The 19,657-nt window shown below is 51.3% G+C and overlaps 1 protein-coding gene and 1 long non-coding RNA gene across 3 annotated transcripts in view; one reads left to right on the top strand and one right to left on the bottom strand.

Annotated features, from left to right (window-relative positions):
* The window catches only part of LOC115528074 (splicing factor SWAP), a 49,537-nt gene extending 45,069 nt beyond the window's left edge, over positions 1-4,468 (bottom strand). Inside the window, exons 1-3 of the mRNA XM_030335849.1 lie at positions 4,117-4,468; positions 1,343-1,512; positions 632-763 (exon numbers count right to left, since the gene is read on the bottom strand). Of these exons, the coding sequence (XP_030191709.1) occupies positions 632-763; positions 1,343-1,512; positions 4,117-4,334 (520 nt within the window). The 5' untranslated portion in view covers positions 4,335-4,468. The remainder of the gene's footprint in view (positions 1-631; positions 764-1,342; positions 1,513-4,116) is intronic.
* A 2,496-nt stretch (positions 4,469-6,964) lies between these two features.
* LOC115498675 lies at positions 6,965-17,631 on the top strand. 2 transcript variants are annotated; one of them, XR_003963907.1, is made up of 4 exons: positions 6,965-8,421; positions 13,009-13,185; positions 17,182-17,265; positions 17,603-17,631. It is a non-coding gene; the product is annotated as an uncharacterized LOC115498675 (long non-coding RNA). The 2 variants fall into 2 exon arrangements; XR_003963906.1 differs by lacking the exons at positions 17,182-17,265; positions 17,603-17,631 and adding an exon at positions 13,281-13,536.
* Positions 17,632-19,657: the final 2,026 nt, after the last annotated feature.

Genomic DNA, 19,657 nt, shown 5'->3' with positions numbered 1-19,657 from the left:
TAGTACAGGAGTCCCGAGTGTTTAGCGGCACTTTTTTTTTTTATATTCAAAGTTCCCAGCATTAATCCAGAAAAGCAAGATTTTAAAATCTTCAATTTTACATAAATACTACTGTAAAACCCCAAGCTAAGTGGATACTGCGGGTCCTACTGAGCCTATCTTGTGCTCTTTCACGTTTGGGGGGAAGTGACTCCACAGGTGTCCTTCTACTGGAACTTGTCATTATTTTGGTCGGGGGGGGGGCGTCGGTCATGGCGGGGGGGGGGGGGGTTGTGAAGCAGGTTCACGTGAAGATCATGAATGCCTGTCCTTCTAACGCCCCGAGAACGAACCCCTACAAATGTCAGTGCACTCGTGACCGGCTCAGAAACGAAGGATCCAGGCTGAGCAAGTGCCAGTCACCCGAGTCAGAGAGAAGTGAGCAAAAAGGCAACGAGATCCAACGCGGACAAGTCTGGACGCACTTTCCACCGCCCCGGACACTCACTGTCTAGTTCCTCGCTCGGTTTCACCCTAAGACGGAGCCCCACGGTGCTTGGTGTCACAGCGATGGCCCAACTGCCTGGCCGTGACCGCTCCGCGGGCCATGCGCCACCACCGGCGTGCCACCGGGCCAGCCCTCTCCTCTCACCTCTCTGTTTGGAAGGCTCCTCCTCCTCTGTGGGTTCCGACGGGTCGTAGTAATCGCTGCCGTAAGTGAACCCCACTGCGTTGTAGCTCCCGTCCTCGGCCAGTGCCTCACTCAACCGCTTGTATTCTTCCTCTTGAACAAAAACGAGAGTTTTGTTAACAAGGGCGGAAATTTACGGAGAAAAAGTTTACACATTTCTAAAGTTGCAGCTGTCAGTAAAGCATACAACACGCTTTTGTCAACCTCTTTTTGAGGCAAAAACGTTTTGAGAAATTCACGCTTCATATCGATCAATATGTACTTTTGCCAGTACACGTTTACCACAGACAGCAGGATACGCGTCTTTTGTGGAAAGTTTCTTCCTGCTGAGAAATTTGGGGAGTAAGAACCGTATTAAAGATTAAGGCAGAGACAAGAACATCAACTTTAGTTTATACGATACTGTTAAAGAAGAACAATTAAAGAGTTTGGTTTTTGTTTTTTCAAATCCCAGTCTGCCCTCAAAAGCTGGGAAAATTCTTTGTGGCTCTATATATAAACTATCCTGAGGTCCTCTCAGAACGCAAAGACTCCTGTTTTTCCAATCCACTGGGTACTGTCAAGATAATATCAGAAAGAGTGAGTATAAAAAAATGAATGGGAGTAAATTTTAAACACTTAAAAAATTTTTTAAAGTGTGTTGCTTTGAAGTAAGTTTGTCCTGAGCAGTACCTTGCCTCGCCTCCGCCTCAAGCAAGTCCGTATGCAAGGCTAAATACCTCTCCTCATCACACACGGCATCTATTCGTGCCTCCTCTTCAGAGAGCTGGTAGTCACGGTTCCACGTGGAGTACTCAGCATCGTACTCAGAAAGGTCATGCAGGTGACCGCGCCCATCGTATCTGTAATATGAACAAGCTGGTCAACGGAAAGAAGGTAACGTCGAGATGGGTGTGTGTGCGACGTTTCACACATGTATACTTACCGATTAAAACAGAGAAATAAAAATATGGAAACAAACATAAAAAATCCTCTCGGGTTTATATTTAATTTGGCTAATCACATCTCACCTACTTTTAAACTCAAGTTATCTTAACAAAGTCTAAATTCCTTGGTATAATATGATAAAACTTATAATTAAGGTAAACGATCCTTTAATAGCATAAAGGGTATCCACGTCACTGGCAGAGCTTACCGTTTATGGTTCGGTCAACCATTCAATGCCATTTGCCAAAAAAAAAAAAAAAAAAAAAAAAAAAAAAAAAAAAAAAATTCTGGAAAGTCAAATATCATAGCTTACATTCACACAAACCGAATACATAAATACCTATCCGTAAGAACCCAACGGTCGAAATTTCCTCGCTTCTTTCTGCTAGTCCCGAACTCTCAGGAGAGATCTTCACCAAAGAAACTTGCGTCCATTGGAGGTAAAATCTTGGCTAGGCTCGCCCCCTAGCCACTTGGCTGAGGAAATAAGTGCTGGGTTATGTGATAGAGAGACACACATACATAGGAACAGTGACATATACATGCAGTTTAAGGAGGTTCACCGGAAACAGAGCAAAACTATGAGAAGGTGTGGCTTATTCTCTTCTAAACTTTATTCCCCGAGGAAACAACGTACGTGAAGACACATCCGTGTTTACTTGCATGGACCAACAGGCACTTTGGCCAAATTAGGAGTAAGAGCACTTTCTGCTATATTTTTAACATAATAATTCAATGAAGCTGCTGTCGACATGCAACATCAAAGGGTAAGAGAGCCAGAAACACTCAGATTTAGAGTTGCAAAAAAATAGACAGAGGCACACACAAAAGTCTGCCTAATTTTTTAACGTTGACTTTTGTAATGAGGACCAAAAGGTACTTAAAAAAACAGAACAAAAAAGACATTTATAAGAAAAAGGCCAAAATTCCAGAGTAGCCAAGTTATTGCATTTTATTAAATTGCAAAATTATTTTTACTTTGATGTAAACCTCCTTAACTTACAAATGTAGATCATTATTTGAAACTATTACACATGTACATGTGTGGCGTTTGCTCCCCGTTCACGGAAGGCCTAACTCCAGTCACGTACAGAGCGATAAGGAAAACTGCCTAAAGAGCTCAGACTTCACCGTTGACCAAATTTTCATAACAAATAGCACAAGTAACGCTTTGGAAAAGCAAGCCGCCTGACAGCTCAGGCAACCTCGTTCAATAGAAACTACGGTTTAAAGGCACAACGTGTTTGAGGAGGGCGAGGCGTCCCGTCCAGACCGATCCGGCAGCCCTCCCTTCAAGAGTCACTGTTGCCTAGATCTAACTCCAAACGGAAATGTCAGGGGTGGAAAAAGGCCTATTTGGTCATTAATGTGTCCATTTTTTGGCCAGCGCACAGGTCATCCCTACAGTCACGTTCCAGGGCTTTGTAGAATCCAGCTTTAATCAAACGACGGGCTTCCTTCACTCGGAGAGACTATTCCACAGTTAAATGGCTGGTCATCCTTAGCTTTTCAGTCCGGGCCCCAGAAGCAGAGTTGCCAAACCGGCAAAAAACAAAACAAAACAAAACAAAACAAAACAAAAAAACCAAACCAACAAAAACCCCAAGAAGGAGAAGGAAAGAAAGGGGGACTGAAAACATGGGGGGGAGAGGGGAGCAAACGGCCTACACCATGTAATGCCATCCTTTTCAAATCAAACATCTTTAGACGTCCCCGACCCCAGTACCCCTCTGCCCAAAGTGGCTGAACACCCTCCGGGGAGATTACCTAAAGCAGGTTTGATTTGAAAAGAGACACATCTATATCCCAGTTCCGCCCTTCGGTTTTAAGAGACCGTGAAACCAGCCCTAAGAACACTACCTCTAGGAGCAAAGCCAGTGTCTGCACGAAGTCAACTGGCTTCCAAGTGATTGGCAACTTCACCCTCTGGTCTGAATCACTCAAACCAGTTCAGATTATCACGGGGTGGGGGAGGGGGGAGGCTGACGGAGTCAAATGTCACGCCGGCAAAATACGGGCGCTCCACGGAGGGCGCCGGGGGCTTACGAGGTTCGAGGCGCACTCTGGGGGCCCGAGAAGTTTTCTAACCGCGCGGCCTCAGTGTGCGGCGTTTCGGGGTGTCCTCCCACCACACGGAGCTGTGGGAGCGCCGCGCGAAGGGAGGCAGCGCACGACCCCAAGGCAACGCGGGTCGGGGGAGGCCAAGGCACCGGCAGCTTCCACCGCGTGGAGTGGCCAACTGGAACCAGTGACAGGGGTGAGGGGTCGCGAGGGGCTGCAGGAGCAGAGACGATCCCTCCGGCGACAGACACGGCACGCCAACTCCAGCCAGTGCCTTAGGGCAGGTTTCACCGTCCCCCTCCCTCTAAAACCAGGGGGATGTAAGGACAGAGGAGGGGGTCCCCCGGATCCCCGCTGGCTCCACAAAACCCTCTTTAGTCCTGGCCATCAAGTCAACATCAGACGAAATCAAGCGGGCGAGGGAAGGGGAGGACCGACGGGTGGGGGGAGGAACCGACCTGTCGATGAGGATCTTGTGGTCCCCCATCCAGGGGATGAGGTGCTGTCCCTGTTCCTGGGCCAGGGCCCGCTCATCATCCCGGAACAGCTTGCAGGCATAGCCGAAGACCAGCAGCTCCACTCGGTTCCCCCCACCGCCGGCACCTCCGGGTCCGGCCTCCTCCTTCGCGCCGCTTTTCCTCTCCGTTTTGGCACGGCCTCCGCTCGCGCCGTACATGACAGCGTCCCCGGCGTCCAGGCTGGTCCTCTTCTGCGCCGCGCGGATGTCCCCAATGCCTCCGCCTGGCCTACCCCCTCAGTCAAAAGCGCCGCATCCCGGGCCCAAACTCGACACCGCCGCCATAGCGGGCAACAAAATGGAGGAAGCGCAACTTCCGGCGACGGGCAGCCCTACTTCCGGCGAGCAGCTTCCGCAGATTCGCTACCCCTCGGAGCCGTTTGAACCGCTAGAAAGTATTTTGGCTTTAGCCTTTTGCATTCGGAGGCGTCGCCACGGTGGGAGCTGGTGTGGTCAGAGGACAGTGCATGTTTAGCGTTAGTTTTCTCAAACAATTGTCCAGAGCAGTGGCGAAAGCGCGGCGCCGGATTGCGCGCTACCTGCATCAGGCCTGCGGGCGCTGGGCGGAAGGAGGGTGGGTACTGCGCAGGTCGAGTGCGCGGCGCGGCGGGGCGGCCCCTCCCTGCGTCTGTGCGAGGTCTCCCGGCCGCTGCGACCGGGGCAGGGGTCTGGGGGGGTCGGGAGCCGGGGGGATTCGAGGCCCGGGGAACCGGGGGATTCTGAGACTGTGGGGCTCTTGAGGCGAAGGGCTGGGGGCCGGGGAGCTCGGGGCCCAGGGCCTGGGGGATTGGGGGCTAGGGCCTGGGGGAGGGGGGAGGTGCGGGGAGCTCGGGGGTCAAGGGCCTGGGGGGGTGCGGGGAGCTCGTGGGTCAAGGGCCTGAGGGCGCCAGGCAGCTCGGGGCCCAGGCCTGGGGGTCCGGGGGCAGGGGGAGTCTGAAGAAGGGCCCGGGCCAGGTCCTGTCCAAGGCGATCGCTTCACCTTTCTGAGGTTCTGGTAACTTCTCGGTCCTGGAGACCCGGACCCTCACTCATCCCGCCTCCTTCGGAAGGTGCCCTCAGCGGATACCACAGGGCTTAGTAGGCCGTGAAGCCCCTCGCAGTAACCGGATTTTGTGTGGACTCGTGTGGGAGAAAAGTGGTCGGGGTTGGTGGAGGGAGCCCGCTTCTCGGAGACCAGCCACCTGGATGCGGGGTGGCTGCCGAGGAGCTAACTCCGGGGCCTCGGTTTTACCACCTGTGTTTTCATTAGGAGAGTGGCTCCTTCTGGTGCACCCTAGACTGTCAGCGGCTGCCGTGCAGAAGCGTTGCCTTGGGGCCCAGAGCCCTCTCTGCACTGGGTCTGATGCTGGCAGTGACGTGGACGTTCTTCTCCCGCACCCACATCTCTTCTGCACAAACCAGTGACAAGTCTTTCTGCTAGTAACGTTGACATAGGGCATTCAAACCTTAATAGGGTTTTAAAAATTAAGCCACAAGCAGTTCCCACCCCAGGGCCTTTGCCCTTGTGATATCTTTGGGGGTGTCACTCTTCTTTTTATGTGGCAGGCTCCCCATCCAGGGCTCAGTTCTGTCCCGTTCTCAGCCAGGCTGTAGGTGTCCCCGCTAGAGTGTCTCGCGCTGCTCGGTCCTGCCGCTCTGCCTTTGGGGTGCCCATGCCACCACCCCACATTACCTCCTGTATGCAGCAACCACCCCCTCCCCCGTTAGCTTCAGGAAAGCTGAGGTTTGTGGGTTCATCTAGGCATCCCCACGGCCTGGGGTAGCACCCGCACGCAGTAGAATGAACATGAGCGAGCCATCATTCTATCTGGCTCCACAGGGTGCCCTGCTGCCACTGAGGGGGGGCCTACCATGGCTCTCAGTTATTTGGTAAGTCCCACCTGGTTGGTCCAGGCAAGTGCTGGGACTCTGGGTTTGCTTTGAGCTTTCCCTTGGGTTCAGAGTGCAGAGTAAGGCCCAATGCTCCTAGCCAAACTCCACTCCTCCTTTGACCTCAAGAGGACTCTGGAAGAACCTCCAGACCCTGTGCAGATGGCTTTCTCAGCCTGGCATGGGATGTCGAAGGCCTGGGTTGCATTCCTAACTGTAATATCAGTTCCAGTGGAATTTGGAGTTAGTCTTGTTCTCTTTCTGAGCCTCTCTTTTCTATAAAATGGGGGCAGGACAGTACTCTGTCCTTCAAAAGACTGCTGGAGATCTTAGGACTGATGCTCCGGGATGTCTGTTTGGCCCCAAGTGTGTTTTCAAACGAAAGCACTGAAGCCTGTGTGCCCGGGGTGGGGGGGGGGGGCAGGTGTTGAACGGGCTCCCTGGTTTTTGAACGGTGGGTTGCCGTGCAGTCTGCTGCTACTCGTGAAATCGGCTTAGGGGCTCCTAACCAGCACGAACGCATGAAGAGAAGATCTTGAGGTTGTCTCTTTGCATTTCCAAATGAATCTTCACATCAGCTTCCCCAGCTCTTCCCAGAAGCCTATGTCTGTTTACGTTGGGATTGCTGGGGAGAGTTGAGGCCTCTGCGGTATTTGCTTCTCCGGTTTACTAGGCAGAAATCTTTCAGAAAGTCTCAAAAGTTTTCTCGGTTTCTCCGCAAAGATCTTCTGCATGTTAGATTTATTCCTAGATTGGGGTGCCTGGGTGGTTCAGTCGGTTAAGCGTCCAACTTCAGCTCAGGTCGTGATCTCACGGTTCACGGGTTCAAACCCCACGTCGGGCTCTGTGCTGACAGCTCAAGAGTCTGGAGCCTGCTTCTGGTTCTCTGTCTCACCCTCTCTGCCCCTCCCCGGCTTGTGCTCTGTCTCTGTCTCTCAATAATAAATAAATGTTAAAAAAAATTAGATTTATTCCTGGATACTTCACTCCTTGATGCTGTTAGGCCCCTCACTTGCAAATTGTTTGTTGCTAGGAATACAGTTTTTAAAAGCCGATTTTGTGTTCGGCTGCCTTGCTCAGTTTCATTATTCTCCATGATTTATCTGTAGATCGGTTTGGATTTCTGACGTAGACGATCATGTGGTCTGTAAACGATGCCCACTTTCTTCTCAATCCTAGCGTGTTCTTCCTGGCCCTTGTTCCGTTCTTTATCTCTCTCCCCTCGTCCTGTGAGCTCCTCTACTCCAAGGCAGAACCCGCGAGCGCTGTGTCCCCTTGTCTGTTCCCGGTGTGCACGAAAGTTTTCCCGTCTCTACAACTGAGTGAGGTCCTCCAGGAGCAGGAGAGACGGGAGAGCGCTGGGTTTCAGGGGGATGCACTGAAGATCCTCTTACTAACAGAGAAGGTATTAGGTGGCCCAGCCAGCCACAAGAGCTCCGTTTTGCTTCATTCCTACTGAATGTGTCATCAGGTGGTAGGGGAAGACCTGTAAACACGTTATTACTGCAAAGGGGCGTAGAATGTGTGGGCCTGAAAATGCTGTGTTTAAAAACAACAGCTCACCCTCGTTGAGCACTTCATCAGTCACGGTTCGATCGGGAACACAGAGGTGGTTCCGCAGAGGGAAGCTTCCCGCCTGAACAAATAATAATGGCCTAGGAAGAGCCGCAGACAGCTAGGCAAGGCAGCCTAGAGCCCCCGCCACCCTCTGGGCTGGAGGAACAGGTCCCTGGTGGCGTCATCGCAGCCAGGCTGGGACCGAAGGAGGGGCTCGGAGAGCTGGCCCCAGGAGGAAGCTGAAGACGACGCCAGAGATGCTTCCAAAACCGAGGACAGAAACACTCGGGCTCCCCTCCTCCCAGCCTCCAGTGCCCGGCCAGACCGAGGTGGGAGCCAGCAGCCCCGAGCCCGGAGACAACTTGCAGGGGGAGCCTTCTGGGACCCCGAGCAGAGGGCGACCATGGGTGTGGGGACACAGGCACCCCCGAGCACGCGTGTTGCCCACTTCGTCCTCGAGGCCCCGTGACAGAGAAGCCAGGTAGAGTAGAAGCTCAGGTAGAGTCACAGGCTAAGCCTGGCGTCACCAGACCAAGACCGTCACAGTTTTGGGTCTCCCAGTAATGGACTCTCACCAGTCAGTCAGGAGTCGCCCGGTGGGCACTAGTTACATGGTCTGACCGACGGAACCCTGCCGTCTCCTGAAGGAAAGTAACAGATGCGATGACCACCCTGCGTTTCCGTGCCGGGTGACTGCCTTGTTCCGGCCCCCTTCTGCCTGCGGGAGTCTGCGCACGGCTCCTCGGAGCCCGTCTGTCTGCTGGCTGGATGCCACCGATCCTGAATTATTGAAGAGAGGCAGAAGGATCTTTAAAATGTGGTCGGTTGAATTTTGTTTCTTTTTAAAATTTTTTTTATTTTTTAATTTATTTTTTTTTATTTACATCCAAATTAGTTAGCATATAGTGCGACAATGATTCCTTAATTCCCTTTACCCATTTAGCCCATCCCCCCTCCCACCACCCTTCCAGTAACCCTCAGTTTGTTCTCCATATTTAAGAGTCTCTTCTGTTTTGTCCCCCTCCCTGTTTTTATATTATTTTTGTTTCCCTTCCCTTATGTTCATCACTTCTGTGTCTCGAAGTCCTCATGAGTGAAATCATATGATATTTGTCTTTCTCTGACTGACTAATTTCACTTAGCATAATACCCTCCAGTTCCATCCACGTAGTTGCAAATGGCAAGATTTCATTCTTTTTTATTGCCGAGAAATACTCCATTGTATCTGTATACCACATCTTCTTTATCCATTCATCCATCGATGGACACTTGGGCTCTTTCCATACTTTGGCTATTGTCGATAGTGCTGCTATAAATATTGGGGTGCACGTGCCCCTTCGAGTCAGCATTTTTGTATCCTTGGTTTAAATACCTAGTAGTGCAATTGCTGGGTCGTAGGGTAGTTCTATTTGTAACTTTTTGAGGAACCTCCATACTGTTTTCCAGAGCGGCTGCACCAGCTGGCATTCCCACCAACGGTGCAAAAGAGATCCTCTCTGCATCCTTGCCGACATCTGTTGTTGGCCTGAGTTGTTAATGTTAGCCATTCTGACAGATGTGAGGTGCTACCTCATTGTGGTTTTGATTTGTATTTCCCTGATGATGAGTGATGTGGAGCATTTTTTCATGTGTTGGTTGGCCATCTGGATGTCTTCCTTGGAGAAGTGTCTGTTCATGTCTTTTGCCCATTTCTTTACTGGATTATTTGTTTTTTGGGTGTTGAGTTTGATAAGTTCTTTATAGATTTTGGATACTAACCCTTTATCTGATATGTCGTTTGCAAATACGTTTTCCATTCTGTCGGTTGCCCTTTAGTTTTGCTGATTGTTTCCTTCGCTGTGCAGAAGCTTTTTATCTTGATGAGGTCCCAGTAGTTCATTTTTGCTTTTGCTTTTGCTTTTGCTTTTGCACATCTTCCTCCAGAGACGTGTTGAGTAAGAAGTTGCTGCGGCAGAGGTGAAGGAGGTTTTTGCCTGGTTTCTCCTTGAGGATTTTGATGGCTTCCTGTCTTACATTGAGGTCTTTCAACCATTTTGAGTTTATTTTTGTGTCTGGTGTAAGAAAGTGGTCCAGGCTCATTTTTCTGCCTGTCGCTGTCCAGTTTTCCCAGCACCACTTGCTGAAGAGACTGTCTTTATTCCATTGGATATTCTTTCCCGCTTTGTCAAAGATGAGTTGGCCATACGTTTGTGGGTCCATTTCTGGGTCCTCTATTCTGTTTCATTGATCTGAGTGTCTCTTCTTGTGCCAGTACCATACTGTCTTGATGATGACAGCTTTGTAATACAGCTTGACGTCTGGGATTGTGATGCCTCCTGCTATGGTTTTCTTTGTCAAGATTGCTTTGGCTATTCGGGGTCTTTTCTGGTTCCATACACATTGTAGGATTGTTTGCTGTAGCTGTGTGAAGAATGCTGGTGTTATTTTGATAGGGATTGCATTGAATATGTAGATTTCTTTGGGTAGTATTGACATTTTAACAATATTTGTTCTTCCTATCCAGGAGCATGGAATATTTTTCCATTTTTTTTTCTGTCTTCTTCAATTTCTTTCATAAGCTTTCTATAGTTTTCAGTGTGTAGATTTTTCACCTCTTTGGTTAGATTTATTCCTAGGTATTTTATGGTTTTTTGTGCAACTGTAAATGGGATCGATTCCTTGATTTTTCTTTCTGTTGCTTCATTGTTGGTGTATAGGAATGCAATCATTTCCATCCAATGATTATAGGATGCATTGATTTTATATCCTGCCACTTTGCTGAATTCATGGATCAGTTCTAGCAGTTTTTTGGTGGATTCCTTTGGGTTTTCCATATAGAGTACCATGTCATTTACAAAGAGTGAAAGTTTGACCTCCTCCTGGCTGATTTGGATGCCTTTTATTTCTTTGTGTTGTCTGATTGCAGAGGCTAAGGCTTCCAATACTAGGTTGAATAACAGTGGCGAAGTGAACATCCCTGTCTTGTTCCTGACTTTAGGGGGAAAGATCTCAGTTTTTCCCCATTGAGGAAGATATTAGCACCAGGTCTTTTATATATGGCTTTTTTGATCTCAAGGTATGCTCCTTCTATCCCTACTTTCTTGAGGGTTTTTATCAAGAAAGGATGCTGTATTTTGTCAAATGCTTTCTCTGCATCTATTGAGAGGATCATGTGGTTCTTGTCCTTTCTTTTATTGATGTGATGAATCACATTGATTGTTTTGTGGATATTGAACCAGCCTTGCATTCCAGGTATAAATCCCACTTGGTCGTGGTGAATAATTTTTTTAATATATTGTTGGAGCCGGTTGGCTAATACCTTGTTGAGGATTTTTGCCTCCATGTTCATCAGGGAAATTGGTCTATAGTTCTCCTTTTTAGTGGGGTCTCTGTCTGGTTTTGGAATCAAGGTAATGCTGGCTTCCTAGAAAGAGTTTGGAAGTTTTCCTTCCATTTCTGTTTTTTGGAACAGCTTCAAGAGAATAGGTGTTAACTCTTCCTTAAATGTTTGATAGAATTCCCCTGGAAAGCCGTCTGGCCCTGGACTCTTGTTTTTTTGGGAGATTTTTTATTACTAATTCTATTTCCTTACTGGTTACGGGTCTGATCAAATTTTCTATTTCTTCCTGTTTCAGTTTTGGTAGTGTATATGTTTCTAGGAATTTGTCCATTTTTCCAGATTGCCCATTTTATTGTCATATAATTGCTCATAATATTCTCTTATTATTGGTTTTATTTCTGTGTTGGTTGTGATCTCCCCTCTTTCATTCTTGAGTTTATTTATTTGGGTCCTTTCCTTTTTCTTTTTGATCAAACTAGCTAGTGGTTTATCAATTTTGTTAATTCTTTCAAAAAACCAGCTTCTGGTTTCATTGATCTGTTCTACTGGGGTTTTTTTTGTTTGTTTGTTTTTTGGTTTCAAGAGCATTAATTTCTGCTCTAATCTTTATTATTTCCTGTCTTCTGCTGGTTTGGGGTTTTATTTGCTGGGTTTTTTTCCATCTTTTTAAAGTGTAAGGTTAGGTTGTGTATCTGAGACCTTTCTTCCTTCTTTAGGAAGGCCTGGATTGCTATATACTTTCCTCTCATGACCACCTTTGCTGTTTCCCAGAGGTTTGGGGCTGTGGTGTTATCGTTTTCATTGACTTCCATATACTTTTTAATTTCCTCTTTAACTTCTTGGTTAGCCCATCCATTCTTTAGTAGGATGTTCTTTAGTCTCCAAGTATTTGTTTACCTTTCCAGTTTTTTCTTGTGGTTGATTTTGAGTTTCATAGCATTGTGGTCTGAAAATACGCACGGTATGATCTCGATCTTTTTGTGCTTACTTAGGGCTGATTTGTGTCCCAGTATGTGGTCTATTCTGGAGAACGTTCCATGTGCACTGGAGAAGAATGTATATTCTGCTGCTTTAAGATGAAATGTTCTGAATATATCTGTTAAGTCCATCTGGTCCAGTGTGTCATTCAAAGCCATTGTTTCCTTGTTGATTTTCTGATTAGATGATCTGTCCTTTGCTGTGAGTGGGGTGTTGAAGTCCCCTACTAGTATGGTATTATTATCAAGGAGTTTCTTTATGTTTGTGATTAATTGATTTACATATTTGTGTGCTTTCACATTTGGAGCATAAATGTTTACAATTGTTAGGTCTTCTTGGTGGATAGACCCCGAATTTTGTTTCTTAACGGCCTCTTCCTGAAGAAGATGCTACTTGAACTAAGTCTCACAGAGATGTTCATCAGCCTGTCGTCCTGTCGGAGGCCGCAGATTGCTGGGGGCCTGCCCCGGGGCCTCTGCCTCTCCCCACCCAGGCAGCTGTCCTACCCATGTCCTCTGTGCCCCTCTGTCTCTGAGAGGCTCATGCTGGGAGACAGACGTCTAAAACGCCTGTTCAAGGGGCACCTTGTTCGCTCAGTCGGTTAAGCGTCTGACTGGTTCAAGTCATGATCTCACGGTTCGTGAGTTCGAGCCCTGCGTCGGGCTCTGTTTGGACAGCTCAGAGCCTGGAGCCTGCTTTGGATTCTGTCTCCTCGCTCTCTGCCCCTCCCCTGCTCGTGCTCGTCTCTCTCTGTTTCTCTGTCTCTCTTTCTCCCTCAAAAATAAACATTAAAAAAAAATAAAAAGCCCCTTCAGTTGGAATGTTGCACAGGGAGGGGGATGTTTTCCTCAGGAGGATGTTTTCTCAAACCGGAGCCGTGGACACCAGCTGGCCACCTGCCTCTGCCGTTATGCCCGTGGCATAGAGCATCTTGGTCGCAGTGTGGCTCAGGCTTCCTTCAAGCCAGTATTGTAACAACCTGGTTTGAAGACGAAATGGGGCTGTGCCAAACACCGTGGCGTGTGCATCGGCTGGTGATTCTTGTTGTAAAGACAAAAGACCTGTCACGCACTTAGCCCTTAATAATCGGTTCTCCGTCTTCCTCCCCAGGCTTCTCCCCTTGTGTTATTTTCAGAAGCTTTGAAAGCCCAGGAAGAGAAAGCACTCTTTCAACGTGACAATTAATACCAACTCCCCGGACACCAAACCGAGAGATCTTATTTTTCCTTTCTCTCCACGAGCACCGTTTGCTGGGTCCAGAAACAACCACCAAAGTAAAACCCCAGAGTAAGCAGCACAGTGTCCCATTTCCCCCCTTTTCTGGCTGGTTTCATACGTGATATATCCCTTCACCCAGGACCTCTCCTCTCTTTGAAATCTAGTTTTCCGGGTGAGAGGCTCCGAACCGTCATGGGGAAGCGTATTCTTTCCCACCGGTCGTTGCAAGCGCGAAACGGGCCCTTCCTGTGCCGGTAGCTGGACTGGGCAGGTGGCTCGTGGCTCTGGTGCGGCTCAGCTGTGTTATTCCCGACGCTTCGGTCACCTTCACTTCCCAACTGTATGGATTCACTGTTTAAAAATATGAGACTATGGGGGCGCCTGGGTGGCTCAATCGATTAAGTGTCCGACTCGATTTCAGCTCAGGACGTGATCTCACAGTTCGGGAGTTCGAGCCCCACGTCAGACTCTGCGCTGACATTGCGGAGCCTGCCCGGGATTCTCTCTCTGCCCCCCCCCCCCACCTCGCTCTCAAAATTAAGGAATGAACTAAAAAAATAAAAATACGAGACCCTGTATTTTACTCCGTACCAAATTGTTCCCGGGCATCGTTTCACTCACCGATGGGTGTTATATTCGGGCTGAACTCTGGAGAATGAGTGATTCGGGAACTATCATCTCGGTGGAGCCATCGCGATACATTTGGGGTCAGCCCTCACCTGGGCCCGAGGTGCGCTGTGGGCCTTAAGGAGCAGGTGCGTGGTTACGGTCCGTCCGTGCCTGGTCACAGCTGCCCGTATCTTCCGTTGTCTTGAACGCCCGCCACATCTTTCCTGTTAAACGTGCCAGTGCATTGGCACACACACCGTGAGCGTGGCCTCGTGTGGCCAAAGGGACTTTGCAGACGTGGTTAAATTAAGGGTCTAGAGATGAGGAGGTCATCCTGGATTATCTGGGTGGGCTCAGTGTCCTTATGACAGAGAGGTAGGAGTGGCCAAGTCAGGGGAGAAGACTGTGGGAATAGGGACGCAGGTTTGGGTGACGTGGTGACCTCTAGAAAGTGGGAGGCAAGAAAGGATCCTCCCGAGGCTCGGATGGAACCAGCCCCGCCCACACCTGCTGTTAGCCCTTTAAAGACTCATTTTGGACTTCTGATCCCCAGAACTACAAGAAAGAAAGTTCGTGTTGCGTTAAGCCACTGAGTTGGTGGTCATTTGTTAACAGCAGCCCTAGGAAATTCATGCGTCTGGTGACTGTACTGAACTTTCTCGGGAACTGCCAAACTTTTCCAAATGGCTGTACCATTTTACATCCCACAGCACACGGTGTGCTCAGTCCTGTCGGGTTTAGCCATTTTGTGGGTGTGTAGCTCACTGTGGACACCGGCTGGCCACCTGCCTCTGCCATTATGCCCGTGGCATAGAGCATCTTGGTTGCAGGGTGACTGGTTTCGATTTGCGTTTCCCTGTTGACTAATAATGCTGAGGTGCTTTTCCTGTGCTTACCGGCCGTTCAGGTACGTTCTCAGGTGAAGTGTCTGTAAAATCTTTTGCCCATTTAAAAATTACGATATTTTCAGGGCGCCTGGATGGCTCAATTGGTTGGGCATCTGACTCTCGATTTCAGCCCAGGTGATGATCTCGCAGTTTGTGAGTTCAAGCCCCGGAGTCAGGCCTGCTGCTGTCAGCACGGAGCCTGTGGAATTCTCTGTCTCTCTCTCTCTCTCTCTCTCTCTCTCTCTCTCTCTCTCTCTGCCCGTCCCCTGCTTGCTCTCTCTCTCTCTCAAAAATAAATGAATACAAGCATTTAAAAAATTACGATGTTTTCCATATACCACGATACACTGATTTGTTTTCTTCTTAACATCAACTATCACCCCGATTTTTATCATGCCTGTTTTTTATACTTTAGATGAATGGAGCTGTCTAGTCTGTGCTCTTCTGGATCTGGGGGCTCGTTCGCCAGCAGGTTGGCAAGTCAAGTCGTCCGTAACATGGAGTGTTCTTGTCCAGTTGGCTCATTCTCGTTGCTGAATAATATCCGGTTGTGATAACACCATCGTGTATTCACCTACTCTACTGTTTATGGGCATTCGAGTAGTTTCCTTTAGGGACTATTTTGGAGAGTGGGGCCGTGACCGTGCTTGCGCGTGCCTGTTTGCACATGTTTACGCTGGTATTTGTCTCGGGGTGGAATTGGTGGGTTCCAGGGTATTCAGCTCGAGTTCATACTGCCAGGCTGTTCCACGGGGCGTGCCAATCTGGCCCAGGCCGTGTTGTCACTGGGCATCTCCCCAGTGACGTGTTGGAGGCATACCCAGGCGACCCCGATGCCGATCAGGGCGGCTGACGTCGTCATCTTTGCGCTGCGGGAGCCCGGCGGAGTGTCGAGATCGGAAACCAGGGCCAGGGATGGGGTGGGACCAAGGGTCCGTGTAGGGATGAGTCGGTGAGCACCTGTTCGTGCCGCCTCTGTGGCCAGCACCACTGCAGAAAGCATCTGGCCCCGGATGTTGCTGGGGAATTTGATTTAGAGGCACATACGATCGCTTCAGCGTGTGGGGGCGCACCGGCAGTTTGTGAAACAGGTGTGGTAGCTTTGAGTGGCTCCTTCTGTTGCCAAGTGACAGGCTTTCCTGTCTGTCAAATGAGCCTGAAAAGGACCGCGTCGAAATGGCGGCCTCGAACCGCCCTTGTCCAAGGGCATGCTCAAACGAGCCCGTACTACACCCAAAACTCTTCTCCAAATCAGGGACAGAAATAGAACAGTAAAACGCTTTCTTCGGCAGAGCCCGACCCCGGAGTCATTTCTTTCCACGGAGCAGGCGCTCTGTGGACTGGCTCGCTGTCCTTACATCTTCCCGGAACAGCCTGATTGTTACAGGGGTCCCTCAAATTGTCTTTTCCTCTAAGTCAGGAGCATTAAACCCAGGTGTCTACAGGGGCCAGGCACGTGATGCACATGAGGTCCCCTCGGTGCTGGAAGGGGACGCCTTGGGGCTGGAGGGTGTCTTCCTCTAGAAGAGGACCTTCCGGGCCCTGCAGGGGCCCCAGCGCAGGGGCTTGGGGGGGGGGGCAGCTGGCAGTCTGGTTTCTGTGTGATCCTCCCCTCCCCCACACACCTTTTTTTAAGTCAGAGAAAGCGGGCCAAACAAAGCAGTTTTCCCTCAGGCTAGCACTTTGCAGCCTCAGCGCCGAAAGCTTTTCAGTGGTGTTTTTGACCACGTTTCAAAGCGGGGGCTCCAGCAGAGAGACACTGGGGCGCCTCAGAACCCAGGGAAGGCCTGAGTCTCGGCCCTTCTCACTGTCCCTGGGCGCGCCCCGAGAAGGGACAGAGGAGAGTCCCACCCCCACCGTGGGCGGAGGTTTCTGGGAACCACTGTCCTCCTGCCTCAAGGACGGAGAGGCAGGTGTGTGTGATAGTGACCCCCAGCCAGGCTGGCCTCGCAGAGGGTGGGGGGTGGGCTGAATCGGGAACCTCTGACTAGCCGGGGCTTGCAGAGTTCAAGTACAGCCACCAGACGCAGAAGGGCTGGAGGGAGGGAATCCTGGCAAGGCTGAGGCTCTCAGGCTGTGAGAGACTGATTAGCATATAAATGATGGCTGGCGGGTGGTGGTTCTGGTGCCCGGGGACACATTTTGTTCACGCAGAGTTAAGCCTCACCTGGATCATGTTTTCTCTACGTGCTCGGTAAACCTTGTCTCCTGGGCTGGCTGGGCTCTGCCCTCCTCCCTGCGAGCCCTGCGTTGGGGTCATCTGAGCGAGTGGGGTTTTACTGGGACGAAACCCACCCGAGAACTCCCTGGTCACGGTCTCCGGAGGCCCGGCCCCCACGCAGCCCACCCAGAATACCCAGGTACCCCACGGTGGATTCTGGGTCCTGAGAAACCTCTGAGGTCGGTTTGCAGAACTTTGCGGGTGTGGGCTCACCGCTATGCCACCGACGCCAGGACAGAGGTGGATTTGGAGTAGAGACATGCACCTGTAAATTCTCTCCCCAAATTTTGTATTTACTCTGGGATGGGTCAAAGTCCACAGAGGGTTGTTGTGTTTGTTCTGTTTTAGTCTGAAGCAGTGTTTCAATATTTGGAAGCTTCTCAAGGAATGTCTGGACCTCGGGCCACATTGTGGCATGGAGTTGCTGTTCTGGTGAGAAGCACGCAGCGATTCCACCCCTCCCCCCACTCAGCTTTGCCAGGCTTCACCCCTTGGACACGGGGCCTGAGGGGCCTGTGGGGGCGGCTTAGGAGACATCCAGGTGATGGGGTTTGGGAGTGGTGGGAGTCCGGAGCTGATGGCCAAGGAAGAATTCCTGAGACGTCTTTGGTTTTTAGTGAAGCCCGGGGACAGGACCCGTGGGCAGGATGAGCGGCACTGGGGCTGTGAGGGGTGACTGATCACATGCGTTCAGGCTGGGGGTGGTTAGGCATAATGTAAATCTCTAAGGGATTTGAAAGTTTTTTAAATGCTTATTTATTTTTGAAAGAGACAGAGAGAAGACCGAGCATGAGCAGAAGAGGGGCGGAGAGAGAGGGAGGCACAGAAACCCGAAGCAGGTTCCAGGCTCCGAGCTGTCAGCGCAGAGCCCGAGGCGGGGCCTGAACCCACAAACCGTGAGATCGTGACCTGAGCCGAAGTCAGACGCTTAACCGACTGAGCCACCGAGATGCCCCTGAAGAATTTGGAAGCAAGGTTTCCAGGACCCTGACGGGCTCGTTGCTGTTAGGAAAGGTCATTTATCACTGCCTCGTAAGACCTTACTCATGAGGCCCTTCCGACGTACATCAGGGGCGCCATATGCTTGGAGGATGACCGCCAACCTATGTCTTGGGGAGTAGAGATAAAGGAAGTTTCCAAAGGAATATCTATATGTTAAAGGAGACTTTACAGGATCCTGGGGGGTCGGGGCTGAGATTGCCCCGACCCAAGTGTCGTCACGGAGGCAGCTGATCCCCTAGAAGAAGGTCACTCTGCCTGTTTCACGGACTCATGGGCTGTAAGGAAACTGTTGCCTTTGTTTCCCACGTGACAGATGTGGGGCGCTTATGGGGCACCCACTTACCAACTGCTAGAGGCACTTCAGGTCTGTAAACACTGGGACGAAGCTGGGGGGGGGGCGGTGGCCGAGTGCATCCCCGGCCTCACCCCCCCCAGCTCTTCTCACGCTGGCCCCTCAGTGGGTCAGACGCCCTCACTTGGTCCGAGGGCTCCGTGTCATAGAGCAGACACGCGCCCCTTCCCCTCCCTCCCTCCCCCCTTCTGTCCACCTTGGTTCCCTGTCTGTGCGGAGGAAGGAAATACTAACACGCAAGACCCCACCTCCCGGGACCAGAGGGCAGGGGTCCTGCCAGGTGCCCTGAGCCTCCTGAAGACAGTCCTCGTGCTGCCCCCTCTTTCTTGTCTGTCTCTGTCTCTCCATCCCTGTCTCTTTTCCACCCCATCTCTCTCTTCTGCGTCTGTCTCTGTCTCCGTGTCTCTGCCCCTTTCTCTGTCTCTCCCTGTCTCTCTCTGTTTCTGTGTCTGTCTGTCTCTCTGTCTGCCAGTCTCTCTCTCTCTCTGTCTCATACATTTAGTCACTGAGCTGACGGGTCAAAGGTGATCATTAAAAGCCCATCATCTCACAAGAGACGCTTCTACCCAAACGGGGCTTTGAAACTGCCCCAGGTCACTGCATTCACTCCCCAGACAAAGGGGCTGAACGCTCTCTGCTGCCCCCGCTGCCGTCTCCGCGGTGAGGCGGCTGGGACGCCCCATCTGCCCGGGCTCGCGGCTCCCCCGGGGCCTCTCCATCTGGGCCTTTCCGCCGGGTTGGGCTGACCCTCCGTCCGGAGCCCCGTCCTGGAACTGCCCAAAGCCCGTCTCCACCCAGCAGGGTCTGCTCTGTTGATCCGCGGCCACCTCGACCTTCACGACTGGGAGCCAGTGCTGTGGCCCTGTCGTGGCCTCATGGTAAAGCGTAAGCGTGAGGACTTGGGAGGATGTGGCAGCCGCCGGGCCAGGCGGGAGGGGGGCCTCTCCGCGCAAGCCCGGGCCTGGCCCCTGGGGGACAGGACTGCTCCCCGGCCCGGGGGACCAGAGGGTTGGGGGGACAGCGTCCACTGAGACTGCGTCCCGCCCCGTGCTGGGTGTCACCAGGGTGGCGGCCCCAGGGCCCGGCTCGCGGGAGCACCCTCCCGGTCCCCTCAGCCCCGCCTCGTAGGGCACAGGGACTTTCTCCTCCGTCCCCACCACCCCGCTGGCTGTCCAGGGTCCCACCCTCCTGCATGGGGTCCATAGGCTCCCGGGACACGGAACAGGGATGGGCCACGGCGGCTAATTTAGGGGCAAACCCTCAGGACTGGATGGACATGGGTCAGCTGGTGACCAGTGGGGGCCCCGTTCCTGCTGGTGGCGGACAGTCCCAGGGGTGGTGACAGAGGAGAGATCACGCTGCCTGTCACCCTGGGTGACGCAGAGTCACCTGAAGGAGACCGGACATCCTTGGAGCTGACCCTGCCCCCTGGCTCTCCAGAACCTTAGGTGGCTAGTTTCTCTCAGGGGG

This window comes from Lynx canadensis, chromosome D3, assembly GCF_007474595.2.
Source record: "Lynx canadensis isolate LIC74 chromosome D3, mLynCan4.pri.v2, whole genome shotgun sequence".
Taxonomy (NCBI): Eukaryota; Metazoa; Chordata; class Mammalia; order Carnivora; family Felidae; genus Lynx; species Lynx canadensis.
The sequence above is the reverse complement of the archived record's forward strand: the minus strand, read 5'-3'. Positions and strand labels throughout refer to the sequence as shown.